Below are 14,639 nucleotides of genomic sequence, written 5' to 3' on the forward strand. Positions count from 1 at the left end.
AACATGGCAAACTTGCAGAAGATACCTGAATCTTCAGTGAGCTTTAGGATGCTACTCAAAATATATCATTATAAGCAGGACGAGGTGGCATTATTACTGAAAGTAATAACTTGATTAGTTGTCTCTCTTTGCAAGTCCTTTAGGTATCGCGAGAAGATCTTGATATCTACCCAAAAGTTTAGAAATGCCTGTAACATTTGTAGCTTATAGGCTTCTGGGTTAGCTGCTCCCTGGTAGTAAAAGGGTTTTATAGCTTTGTCATTTGTCATAGCAACGTTTTGGACTCCTGTGGTATCTTTCTGGCCTGACTTCAGGATTTCAAGAATAAGGTTACTGTGTTTAGTTTGCTATTAACATCACATTATCTGTAGAATATCTTGCTCTCAAACATGAGGTATATTATATTCTTTGAGGCAGAACAGTGCTGATAGTTTCAGCAAAATTGATATTACTGTAATGTACTATATTTTTATATTTCCAAGTTAAATAATAATGATTAGGATCATCCCAACTTATTTTCAGAATTAATGTAATAATATAATAGTTTAGACAGTGTTAAAGTGAAGTTTTCAAGTGTTGTTTCTCTTTTCCTTTTTTATTACCTTTCTTGTCTGTCTCAGCAAGAATTATGTTGCTTTGTTGTGCTGAGGAAGAATGGACCTCGCCATCTAGACAGAGAGACATAATTGATCTAGAAAAATAGTATTAGATTGCCACCAGCAGTAACGCACTTTGGTAGCACTATGGTTGAAGTTTTTCAGTGTTGCATCTTCCTAAATATTTCTTCCTGTAACTGAAAAATGCAGCATTTCTAGCTCCACTGTGCTATACTGTTGTTTAGAGAAGAAACAAAGAAAAATAGTTTTGTCTCTCTTCTCAGTTCAAACAAACATACTTTTTTTTTTTTTAACATCCCAAGTTCTTTCTAGCAACAGGCAATAGAGAGAATGTTAGTACTAGGCAGTTCCACTGCAACACCACCCTCATTTTTCTGTGGCTCATCATGTTTCTAATATACCAGGGAAAGAAGGACTTGAGTCACAGACATGTCAGTTAGAGGGAGCTTTTGGAGGTCTGGTCTTGTTGCCAATGGTACATCAAGTCAGCCATGATTTTGTCTAGTTAGGGGGCCCTTGAGGACAGATGAAGCTTCCCCAGTCTCTCTGGGTGATCTGTTCCAGTACTGCATAGCAATTATAATGACACCATTTTTCCTAGTATCTGTTCTGCACCTCAGACAAAATGCAGAACTGCTTGATTTCCGTTTAGGTTTTTTTGGTGGTTTTTTTGGTGTTTTTTTGGTTTTGTTTTGTTTTTCCGTGAGGAGCAGGAGAAGATGATTGATCTTGACTAAATTGAAGCAACAGTATTTGTAAGAGACTTGGTAACATATGCAAGAGTCATAGGCAGGCAGAGGAGACAGTTCAAATATTGGATATTTAAAAGTGTAGATGACCTTAAGGTTTCCTACAAGCCACTACAATTTCACCTATACACTTGAGATGTGTTATACATTGCCCTGAGTTATACTGAGCTGCTTATATTTAGTCCCCTCTATAGCAGGAATGAAGATGGATTGCCTTAGGACAAAATTCAAGGTGATAGAACACAAAAAGTTCAACAGATGTACAGGTAAAACTCAAGAGGGAGGTAATTCTGTCCATGCTTTTTAAATTCCTGGTGTTTCATGCCTCTCCAAGTTTCTTACTGCTTTTGGAGAGTTGTTGCTCCTCTATCCCTGCTTGCCTCCATGTGTCAAGGTCCCTGATATTCCAGAACTTGGTTCTGGGAAAACAGTACTCACAAAATGGAGCTGGCTTTGCTCGCAATTTATTTAGCTGGGTTCAGAGAGACAGTTATAGTGTTTTCACATATCACCACTTGCAAATGCTGTTTCAAATGAAACAGCTCACACAAAGAATTGCAGGTATCACCTGGTATTTTACATTCAGGGTAGCAGCTGAAACGTGGAGCTTGAGTGCACTTTTACCTCTTCTCAGAACTTTTCCTTATTCGCTCTTTAAAGCTGTACACAGAGCCAGTAATATTTAAGATACCTTCTCTATTTTTTTTTTCTCTCTCCCTGCCTACTTTCTGAAGCATAATTAACTTTTACAAGAAATTCCTTACTTGTGTTTCCTCTTCTTCAGACCAGCAGTAACTTGAATGTTAAATGTTGAATTTCACATTCTTGACTTATAAATCTTTACAACTGTTCTCCAACTGCACTGATCAATGTGATTCTTGAATATTCATGTAAGTAGAGGTTTAAAGCTTATCACTGCAGTTATTCAGATAATTTGGAAATCTAAGTAAAAGACTTGTTCTCTGAAGGCATCTACTTTTTTCCATTGACCATAGAGGTAATCCTGAGTGACTATCTCAAATACAGGTGTCTAGCAGTATGTCTAAATTTAGCTGAGATAAATACCAGTCACTTCCTCTCTAAGATAAGGTGCTTTGGGAGATATTTGAAAATACTATGTTTAGTAAGTAATACCAAAACAAATGTATTCCATTTGGTGACAGCTGTATTTCTGAATTTCCCATGTTTGTACATAATTAATCTCTCACTTACTAGAGACCTCTTTGAAGTGGATGGAAACTAGAAATAAGTTTCCTTTAAAAACATAGCACTGAGGTTTTTAACACATTAAAATGTGTAGAGTTTGTATCCTGAGCATTAAAAGCTACTGTTGATTTAGTTTCATCTTAAAATTTTCAGTGTACCTTCAGTTGTATTTTCTTAGATGAAGGAAGTCCAAATATACACTAGGTGGCAGTAGAAATAAGAATATGTAGCTTGCTTGGCTCCAGGGTTCCAGTCTAGCAAAAAAAAGAGTATTTAATCAAATTGAAAGCTGAATTACTTCTCGGTGTGTTTGGAGAGACTTTCACAGCTAGCTACATCCTAGAAATACTTTGAGAGACATTTGAAACTTCCTCTTTTATTTTTATAATGCATTTCGTAAGACTTTGGTATTATATGAAAAATAAATGTTTAATAAAATTAAAGTGAATGGGGGGTTGAGATTGGAAATACTTTATTGAAATCAACAGACGGATGTCTGCAGGGGCATAATCATTCACTTGAAGTGTATGGCTGAGAATCATGTAATTACTGGGCCTGCTGCTTTTGTTGCTCCCCTAATTCTCTGTCCTAAGCAGTGATCCTAATTCCTGCCTCTCACTTTGTTTAAATAATATATTTTGATTTTGCTTCACTTTAGTCTTTAGAAATATCTAATTCCTTAAATGAAAGGTCCTGTGGAAACCTTCCTTCAAATATATATTTTTTTGTGTTATGGATTAAAATGTGATTATTGTATCATCATGTTGGAAGAAGATAATGAAAATATATATGTATCAGTTCACCAGATAATTAAAGGAAAGCTAGAAGCCTGTGTTTTGGTGAAGTTTGAAGATCTGTGGAATAGTTTTTAAGCCTATTTTAGCTGAAGTGGGAACAAATTTTTGTGAACTAGAGACAAGCTAGAGCAGACAATATGGGTGCTGCAAGCACATGATAGCTACAGCTTGCCGTAATCTTTTTTGTTTGTAGCTACAGAAAACATGAACTTAGTCCAGTACTAAAACTTTACTAGCAGTGGTAACTTGGTAATCCGTATAACTCTAGCTTTACCCTATTTCCACTCTCTGCTACGGTACCAGCGTTGATTTGACTGCCTGAAGTCGTTCACTGCTTTAAGGACTACATTTTAATATAGTACAGGCTTTAATATGTCTATGTCAATTAAAGTGTAGGAGGCACTGTAACTTAGCAGAAGCATATGCAAAAACTTTCTAAAGCACCTGCAGGTGGCAGTTACAGAGTTGGGAAGTTTGAATACTTTCTACTGTTCATCAACATTGGTCACAGTTAATTACATGGTTTCAGCTTTGGGCAGGTTTTGAGTTAGCTGTCTTAGTACATCCATTTCAAACTAGTATTTGTAACTTCATTTTTATTGACTTGTCATAAAACTGAACTTCTTAATACTTGTACCTCTTGTGGTTGGAATCCCTGTGTTAGTTTTGGGTGATGAATGTTTATGAAGTATAAATTATATCTCTGTAATAAATGTGTATCTGGATTATTTTTCTGTATTATGATTGCATTTTACATGCTTGGGGGGTAATGTTCTGCCTTTATTTTTACAAATGTTAAAGCCTGTTTCCAGACCTTATTGAAGAGTGATGCCTTAATGTAGCAAATGGTCTTTTTTATTTCAGTCTTATTTCCCTTTATCCATTGGTGCTGAAATAATTATTATTATAATTCATTTTCAACAGGTCAACCCTACCTTTGATGTGACTAATACACAAACACTTGACCCACCTGTCGTAGAGATTAGTTCCTCTTCATCTTTCAGTACTCCAGTAAGTTGCCTTCTGAGGGGGATGGGTGGCAGGGGGAAGACAGGATATAGCTTAAACTAATATGTTATTGGAAATGTGCTCTTTTCTGTCTGTATAAATAAGTATATTTTTTTTAAAACAGTTTTCAACTGGTCAGAGCTCAAGATCCTAACTTTCAACTTAAGCTTTCTTTTGCGGTTCCCAAGGCCAACCAGAAGATGGTGTAGTAGCAAAGCTTTCAGTAATTTAACCCATATACCTAAGCAGAAATTCTTATTATAAGCCCATGTTAATTATTAATATATCTAAATATTATTGTTAAAAATTTGTGGCTTATTCTCAAACACTTTTGGTAACTCTGTCTTGATCTGCAAATAATGGGAAACTTAAAGAATAGTTGCCTTGTTGATAAAAATCCAAAAGCATGTTTTAGTTTTTCTCCTTTTAAGGCATCTAGTAGCTCTCTAGGAGGAGAAAAAAAAGTAACACGTTTTAAGACAGAATCATACGATTAGATGCTTCTAGTGTTAGCTTTTCATATGACATTGGTATGGCATGTGGGAGGAAAGGAAGGCAGTGTTTTAGCGGTAGTTTCGTAGGAGGAGAAATATGCTCTCCTGGTATGAAATCTAAAAGACATACTGTTCTTGAATTAGGTTAAAATGAGAATTTCTCTTTTAGCTCTGAATCTGTTCCTGTGAAGGCACAAATTGTGTCTTGGGCAATTTTAGTTACCAGAACAAGAGTTTGTGTGGCTGAAGGGTTAATACATATGAATAGGCAGCAGGTGTGGTTTTTGCTGTTCTGTTTTGTCACGAATGCTTTATAAAAAGGTATGTTGTGAAGGTATTTTATAAAATTCTTTGAGGTCATTTAGTGCAGATCATGGTACAGTGGTCCATGTCTAAGAGAAGCTTTTGCTTCAAAGCAAATAATCATATAATAACTTCTATTATAAGAGATAAGAATTTAATATATTTTAAGGTTTAGCAGTTGTGTTGTGTTTTCACATGGAAATATAGTTCTTTAAGTTAATTTCTATCAAAAGTAATTTGCAGACTTACAGGAATCTCTTTAGGCTTGACAGTTTATTGTGGCGGGTATAATTTATTGGCTACATATCACTTCAAAATCTTCTGTGTTCATTACTTTCTTAATACTGATCAGAGAATTCAAATTTATGGCTACACTGTAATTATTTGCTACATAGCTATAAATCTGCCAATCATTTTAATTTTTTTTTTTTAATATGAGAGCAGTTTATAAAATGTTATGCCCAGAACTCATAGTAGGAATAAGTCGGCCCACTAGAGACAGCATCCTTTTGATTGCTGGCTGGCTTTTCACAGTCATCTTCGTTAAAAAAATGTTGCTTCAAAATTCATGCCTTTTGACTGTGTCAGTAATCACCACATTTTCTTTCCATTATCTTGATCTTCTGTTCACCATTGATTCTCACCTTTTGGTATCTCAGCATTCACCATCTGCGTCTTTTTTCCATCTAGCAACATTTCTGTATCCTCGTTACTCGGACTACAGCCTTAAAGACAACTCCTCTGTCCAACACACCACTATTGACACAAATCCAGAAAACATTTGCATGTGTTCTCTGCCACTAGCATCCTTCCTTCCCCATAGTAAGTAACGCTTTCCCTAACTTTGCCAACCTGTCTGATTCCCCCGTGCTTCCTAATGTTAGCTCATCTTTTAGTGTCATCATCCTGTCTAGTGTCTGTCTGCTGCATTAGCAGCTTGTGTTGTTTGAGGAATTATCACCTGTTTCTTAATCAGACCGGTCACCTAGTCTCTTTGTGTCTTGTTTCCAAAGGTTCTGCATCTCCGTGTCTTTAACCTTTCCATCTGAAGCTGCCTTGATTTCCCTAATGTATAGAGGCCTTTTCTATTGAGGCTTCATGTGTTCTTCATAAGAATTAAAGGGAGAAATACAGATGCTGGATTTCTTCTGACTCCACATACACTGCTGGGTTTCCTCTTGATCATGTTTGTCCTCACTTGAATGATAGTGTGTTTGTGCATTATTTGTATATATATATATTTTTTTATCCTCCTCTAAGTTAGAGGTTACGAACCTCTAGTCTAAATTATCTTCCTCCTCCGTACCTGTTCCTGATTCCACCTACCTCCAGGTTGCTCTTTTTCTAATGGTTATCAAAGACAGTATCACTGTACATTTTTCTTTTTTTTTTTTTTCCCTGCAAACTTGTCAGGACCCATCTTGAAGCTGCTTATGGCTTTTTAGTCCTAATTCTACTGGAAGAATGCTGTTCAAGTGACTACAAATCTTTCATTGGATTGCCAGGTTAATTTACAAATCTCCTGTCTATACCTATTTCTTCTTTTTGAAGTGTTTTCCTCTAGCTTAAGCAGTTCTGCCCTTCTGATATGTGTGGAGAGAAGAATGCACTCTGCATTTACATATCTTTTAGGTTTCTTGTTCAATGTCTTTATCTGTTGTGCATGTAACACAGCAAGGCCCTGAGGGTTATTTACAAATCACTTTGGCAAGTCCCTGGGCCTCTGGAAGTAGCTAATCAACATATGTGCTTTTATTTTTTTTTTTATTTTTTTTTTTCCACTGAAGAAGAGAGACACAGCCTGTCTTGGATCACCATCTCAAGTATTTAAAGACTGGTTTCTCTGGGATAAGTAACAACTTTGAAGCCTTTGTAGGATCAGTGATGAGTTCCCTGAAGCCCCCGGAAGATCTTCAGGGTGGTTGGAAGTCTATACAAAACCTCATAACGTTTTGTTGAATGGCTATCAAAATACCTAATGATAAGAGGGAAAACTCCCATAGATCTTAAGCTACTTCAGAAAACAGGAGAAAGATTCTCTCTGAGAATCTTTTCTCCAGCTATTGGAACCTAATATGCTCTGTGGCAGTGCAAAAAGGTTTTCCTTTTCTTTCCTTCTGTAAAGCGTTGTTAATAAAAATAATAGAGCAGTATAGGTTGGGATTGATGTCTGGAGTCATTTCATCTAACCTGCCCCGTAAAGCAAGGCCAACTTGGATCAGGTTCCTAAGGGCCTTGTCCACTTCATTTGTTAATATGTGTAAGGGTGCAGATTCTACCACCTTTGTGGCAGCTTACTGTGGTGTTTAACTGGTTAATTTTTATATAAAATATAGCTAGAATTTCCTGTGTTCTACCATGTGTGTTGCCTCTAGTCCTATCACAGTGGTCCCCTGATAAGTGTCTGGCTCTATCTTCTCTCTGTCCACTCATTAGATATTTGAGAAGGCAGCAAGATCTCCCTGTATCCTTCCTTTGTAAGGCTGAACAAATCTGGTTCTCTTCTTCTATCATGTGTTCTAGCGCCCTCACCATCTTGCTCACTCTCTGCTGGACTTGCTCCAGGATGTCAATGTCCCTCTTGTATTGAGAAGCCCGAAACAGGACACACAACTTCAGACAATTAAGGTTCAGCGAAGTATCACTTTGTATTCTTGACAACAGTCTGCCTGGAGGAGGTTTGAAAAAGAAATGTTTGAAAATTTGACACTGATTCTTTATTGTGAATTTAAAATATATGTTTAGATATTTTCTTACCAATTCATTTATATTTTGAGCTTTATCTGTATGAGGAAATACCGGTATTATCTCTTCCTTCCACTCCTCCTCCTCTTTTCAAGCTATTTTAATTTGTTGCTTCATCAAAGCCAACAATCCATAACTTCCACACTTAAAATGCCTACTTATGTAGGTTTTTAAAATTTACTTACTTTTTTTTTCTTGCTTCAAAGACTAAGCCAAGTTATGGAGGTATGAAAGTTCTCATAGGGATTTTGCTAGAAAACAGTTAAATTATTAAACTCTCTGAATTCTAAACACGTTATCTTTTCAGCTTGTGTTCTGTCTTAAAGCTGTAAGGCCAGTTCTTTTTGAACATAGAGAAAAACCTGTTTTCATCTAAGATTCACACTGATGCAACTTCCTTTGTAAACTTAGTGAAGGGAATATGGTTATTGTGTCAGTGGAAAAACTTCAGTGTAATCTTCAGTATGGTGCTGCTTTCTTTTGGACTATAATTACAAAAACATTAAGAATTCCTGTCTGTGTATTATTACTGTCAGAAAAATAGCTTTGAATTTGATGATTCATTTATTCACTTCTCCCATGTGTTACTGAAACCAGTATAAACACAAGCTATATATGCTTAACTAACTGGTATTTGTGTAATGCCCTGACTTCTTGAATGGTCATGTTACAGTTGTTAAAAATGAGGAATGTTCTAGCCCTTTACACTCTGAAAATGTTCACAGAATTGGGGTCAGGGTTTGGGGGTGGGGTGGCTGTTTCTCCTTTCTATCTCATTGAAGACCCCAAATGCATTGCTGTCTCTCTCCCACCCCTTCTCAAAGTGTCAAGCAGCATAATATTGCCTTTGTTTTCTGGGCTCTTGAAAAGGAAAAATTGGAAATCTTGTTTCCCTTTGGGACTATTTCCTCCTGCTTCATCCTCTGATTTTACTTATAGTTTTGAGGGAGGTTGGGTTTTTTAAGTCTGTAAGGCAATACATCAGTAATCTCTGGTCCCTGATAAGATGTTGGGAACAAGGGAAAGTTGATGATGTCTTGGTAGTTTTTACTGATAGCAGCAGGAAATCACTGCACAGGCTCTCTAATGTTCCATCCCGTGACCTTGCTCATGTAAACAGGATTTGGAAGAAGCAAAGCAATGTACTGTAATCTGGAAGTCAGAATGTCTGCACTGGCTGGGAGATGTTTGCTGTTCTTTTCCAGTACTAGTTAACAGCGAAAATAAGACATGTTTATTGTTCACTTACAGTATGATCTCTACAAAGTTAAGACTAAGTTAATTATTGGCAGGGGAAAGATAAGAATTGTTCATCTTTGAGGCAAAAGAAACATCCTATGTTTTAAAATAAAGTGACCAAATATATTCCACCCTCCACACTTGTAAAATGTGAAAGCAAGTAAGACCATGTGCAACTTCTATTCCTGTGGGTAAGACAGTGTGTAAACTGCATTTGTAGTAGGTGTTGTGATGCAAAAAAATGGAGTATCTGTACTCTCAATTTATTCTATACATGTTGCTGCTGCACTGTTTGTCAGGGTTTAGATGTCTTTGACACTTTTTTCCTGCCTTTATTTTGAGTATAACAAAAAAAAATCCCCAACCCAGAAAACAACCGATATATTTTGCAAAGACAGCAATTATGAATCAAAAATTTGCATCTAGTTCTTCCATCTCTGTACATCTGAAGGCTTAAACAACCATTCTTCCTCACAGGAATTTCATTTGAAAATACCTTGGAATAATGGCTCTTCCTTGCATGGCTTAGCACGACTCCAGATTCCTGTAGAAGAGGATGACAAAAGAAATTTTATCTTAAAAGCTAAAAACACTGCATATTTTCCTTAACATATAACTTCAAATTTATTCTGATTTACATCCTTTCTTGTCTCCAGTCTTACATGGAAATAAATATCAACTATCTTCAGTGAGGTTAAGGGGAGGGGAGAAGGAAGAAAGGAAAGAATAGGAATTTTATACGTAGATCATCTGCTCTGGAGCCCAAGTCCAGTTCAGAAGTGAACAGCCAGTAGAGCAAAACTCATATGTCACTTCACTGTGCACTTGTTCACTTGTTCAACCAAAAGCACAACAGTTTTCTGTGGTTCATGGATATCAAGCTTCCTTGGGACCTCGGACATTTAGCCTTTCTCTTTAAACTCTGATCATTGCATGATATTCATACATTTTTCTCCACTGAAGGAAAGTTCTGGTGCTATCCCTTTGAAAGGAAGACTGGAATCATTGTCCTCTAAGAAAAAGATAAAATTGTCCTGTTTGTGTTCCTTGTCGAAAACTCAGTTGCCAATTAGACCGAGCTCTGCATTTATGAGTGGTCCCACCAAGAGAAGGGCTTTGATAAAAATTGACAGTTTCCAGCCTTTCCCATTTCCTTACCTTCCTTGCTCCCAGAGAGAGAAATAAGAAAGGCCATTCCCTGAATAGCTGTAGATTTTTTTCATGTACTGCTATTCTTCTGATTACCAGCAAATGCATATTTGAATGAACTGCCAACCCTCTGATCTGAACTCCAGATGAAATTAGGGAATAGTGTTCCTCCAAAGTTTTGGCATAAAACTGTCTACACCTTTTCTGTAGATGAGTATAGCAAGAACTCTCAAACAGGCTCTGCATCTCTTATGCTAGATCTTATAAAAACATAGAATAAATTCTACTAATATAAATAGAGGAGCTCAAAGTGTTCAGTGCAGTAGAATAAAAAAAATTTGAAAACTCCACTCTAGTGTCTTTGCAAATGAATCTTTCTCTGTCCAATCTTGTTCTTAGACAAGCAATTTTTAGTGTCATCTTGGCTTACAGGACACTCCAGACAGACCTTTCTACTCTTCGCATGCTACGCAGGTACAGTGTGTGGGGCTGGGGGAAGAGGATAAGCTGCCTTCTCCTCATAGCTCTACAGCTAAACAGGTTCAGCTGCTCTCAGGGAAGGAAAGTCTCCCATCCCTCCTCATCCACCTGGAACAACCATGAGGCAGCAGAGATGGACTTTTCTGATGCCCAGCTTGGGGCCTTCCGAAAGTGTGGTGTGTACAAACAAAACAGCTCATCTTCTGTCACAAGTGCCAAAAGGATTGAAGCGTTTGGCACATTGAATGGTGAATTTCTAAACTTGCATTTTGAGCCTCTTTAAAAGTGCAGGCATGTTTAAAAAGATTTGTGTGCTTAATCGTGAAAGCAATATGCTTTGATACCACTAGCATCGAATAACATGAAGGTGAACTCAACATTTGTAATAAAAGAATGTGATCCAAATGGCCCTTGTGTTTTGCAGTGATGCTATTCTAACACAGCGTGTAACTGCTGGTTTACAAGGAGAGAACAGGAAATGTGTTGTGCTGCTACATAATTAGGTAATAATACATGTCTTGATGTTCCTTAATAGGCGTCATTATATTCTTTGAGTGAACTGGAGCTTGAGAGAAAGTCAGGTTTTCATTGGAGACAGAATTCTCAATTTGGGCACTAGAGAGTGCAAGAATATAATATTTCCTATACTATTTTTAGCCTGCTTTCCTGAGGAAATGTACCTTATGAGATTGCACTGTTTATTTATCTGTCTCTGTCCTATCTCCCTAATAATTTTTTAATCAAATAGTCAGGGTTGTGGTTTGTTGTGTGGTTTTTTGTTTGGTTGGTTTTGTTTTGGTGTTTGTTTTGGTTTTTTTTTTTTAACTAAGTTTGGAGATAAGCAGTTAGTAAAATAATGAAATGTATTAGTGCTACCACTAAAGAAAAAGCCAGTGGGATGTGACACTGAATTAACTGATAGTGAACTAGGCACGGGCCAGCTACTGGTGACCTGCCCTGTAAGAGTGTCACAGCACATAGAGAGGGAGCTCAAGTTGCTGTAGGACAGGAAGCTCAGGAGAGGGACCTAAAAGGAGGGAAAAAACCCAACAACCCTATATCCCCCCCCACCTTCCCCATACAAAAGATTAAGTTTCAATATTTAATTTCCTCACAAGGCAGTTTGTTCAATTGTGTTGCTTTTGCCCATAGTGACACTACTAACAAATGCAGTTGCTGGGCTATTGGTACTGTTTTGTGGGATAACTGGCTTGCTATAGACGAGTTTCAGAACCGGCAATATTTTGCTTTGTGTAGGATCTTACAGCAACAATGCAGTGCTTCAGGAGCTCTTTTCAAGTTGATTCATGTCTGTATATTGTTCCTGTAGCAAATCAGCACATTTCTGGGAACTAGAGGGATAGAAGTTCCAGGTATTATTTCTATTTCAACTTCCTGAGATACTGTACATGTATGCTCTGACCTTGTCTGCCCAAGTAGTGTTTTCCCTTGCTTCGGCTGGGAATCTAAGCTGCATTCACAGTTCTCACAGCTGATTCCATGGCATGCAGAAAATGCCCGACAGCTATCAGCCCACACATCCAATAACAACTGGTTCCTTCCTCTTCCTGGGGAAGAGTAACATCCTCTGAGAAGAACTGTCCCCTGAGGAATGCCGGAACAGCAGCAAGCCTTTCACACAGGAAATTACTACTATAGCACTTGTAGAAAAGTGTTTCTGTCACTTGGATTGTCAGTCCATAATGAGCTTCCTGCTGACCTAGATGATGATTTACTACTGATCTACATGCCATTTGTGAGTCATTTAGCTTAATGAAAGTTAATGAAGTTAGCGTTCAGTAGCTCTGTTACTCTCTAAACACCTGTTTTATTTTTTTTCATGCAGTAGCACAAGTTAAATTTTGAACTTCTCAGTATTCATGGGGCTTTATACTTCTGAAATTGCACATGTTGTGGGACTGAGAAGGGAATGTTTGGATTAGTTCACAGTGCCTGACTCTTAGAGAAGGTTGCAAGGTTTTATTTTTGTTTATCTTAGGGTGGATAATAGAGCTGTGCTACGGATCAAGCATGTCAGAAAACAAGACACTGAAGCTAAAATACTGCCCTTGAATTACCCTTTGTTCTTAAATACTACTGGAGCCTAAGTTTAGCACAGCCTGCTTGCAACTGTGGTAGAATCTTGCATATAGAATATAAAATGAAAAATAAATATAACCAATATGATATTCAAAATTACTAATGCAAGTTTGTTATAAAAGCAAAATACTTCAATACTGTTCAAGTCTTTTCTTATTTTTCCTAAATGACAGTGCTTGTATTTATCATTTAGATTACAGTGATTTCTAAACCCAGAGAGTGCTTTCTGCCTAAAAGCTTGTTTGACTGTTTTCCAAATATATCAACTCTTCTAATACAACACATCTCTCCTTGCAAACCTAGTTTGCTGTAAGAGATGTAGTTACTTGCTTCATGTGAGATAATGGAAACTCTGAGGCAGATGAAAAAATTTCATAGGTTGCTTAAAACAAGACAGAGACTTTTCAAATAAGATTCAGCACCAAGGGCAAAAATGTTCCTTCATCAGGTAGATGTTTGATGTAGAAAAGCTCTGAAAGCATCTTGGGATTGTACATTCCACCAAAATAGTTTGGGAGTCAGAAATTAGGTAGGACAACGCTAAAGAATGATTTCATAGTCATTTTAACTTAACAACTGTTTTTGTCTGGTTCATTCCATCCAAGTCAATTCCCTAAGCTGCTCAGCTATCCGAACACTAATACCAGCACAAAGGAAATAATGAGAAAAAATTATTTGGAGATCAAGTAGGAGATTAGTGCTGGCTGTAACCTAACTGGGGTTGACCACTGTCCATGGACCTGTGTATCCAATGTGATTGTGCTGGAACATCTACAGATGTGTTACATGCATGATGCATCTGAACATCATATTTCTTAAGATGCAATGGAAAAATACAAGCAAAGGAGGTGGTAGTAATGGCTTCCTTTGGTTCAGGTGGTAGGTGTGTTGGATTCAGTTTTTCTTTTTCAGCCTAAGAGGATTCAGTTTGCTTTCTTCTGTCTGCACGGCTGTAAGCTAAACAGCAGGTAACTGAGACAAAAGCTGCATGGAGGCAGCTTCATCATTTGTGCTTGAATTTGAAGCACCGTAAAGTAACAGCTCAAAGTATATGGCATCAGAGGAAAGCAAGTGAGAAGCAGTCCATGGTTGGTGATTAGGGCGTTCTGGAGGAGGAACTCTGGATTCCATTGCCCTTATGCATTGTGCAATAAATAATGTTTGGGAGGGGGGGGAAAAAAAAAAGTGGATCTGTGTGATTGTACTTCCTGAGCGCAAAGGTGTCACTTCCCTACAGCCCATCAGGTACCTGAAGTGCAGGCATTGCAATGCAAAGTTTTGACTATCGCAGTATTTTTATTGTAGAGGAAAACCCCTTTCTTGGCATAGAGATTTAAGAGAATTAATTACTTTATCTTTAACCTGTTCTTAGATAAACCAGTGTCAGATGTTCCTCACTGAAAATATTACTCTTCCAAGCCGTGATTCATTCTTATAGGTGTTTCCTCATTTCTCACACATCTCTCAGGGTGGGAATTCTGTGTCCATACTTGCAATTTTTACCAGTGTAGTGTAACAGTGTAATAATACTACCTTTTGCTCACTACTTTCAGCTAGTTAAAACTACATGTAAGAAGTTACTGTAAGTCTTCACTCAACCTTATAAATCAAAGTTTTATCATCTCACTCAGTTATATATTGTTATTGTAATTCTTTTCAACACCTCTGCTTTCTATAGTGTATTACTCTAGGGTGTTTTCATCCATGAGATCTTACATGTATACATGAAGTTGCATTTGGACAGCTGAATGA

General features: G+C 37.3%; 1 protein-coding gene across 1 annotated transcript in view; it reads left to right on the forward strand.

The window, feature by feature from the left end:
* POC1B (POC1 centriolar protein B) overlaps positions 1 to 14,639 on the forward strand; it is a 53,289-nt gene that overhangs the window by 19,241 nt on the left and 19,409 nt on the right. The window contains exon 10 of the mRNA XM_065630476.1: positions 4,294 to 4,380. Within this exon, the coding sequence (XP_065486548.1) occupies positions 4,294 to 4,380 (87 nt within the window). The remainder of the gene's footprint in view (positions 1 to 4,293; positions 4,381 to 14,639) is intronic.

Source organism: Caloenas nicobarica, chromosome 1 (genome assembly GCF_036013445.1).
Source record: "Caloenas nicobarica isolate bCalNic1 chromosome 1, bCalNic1.hap1, whole genome shotgun sequence".
Taxonomy (NCBI): Eukaryota; Metazoa; Chordata; class Aves; order Columbiformes; family Columbidae; genus Caloenas; species Caloenas nicobarica.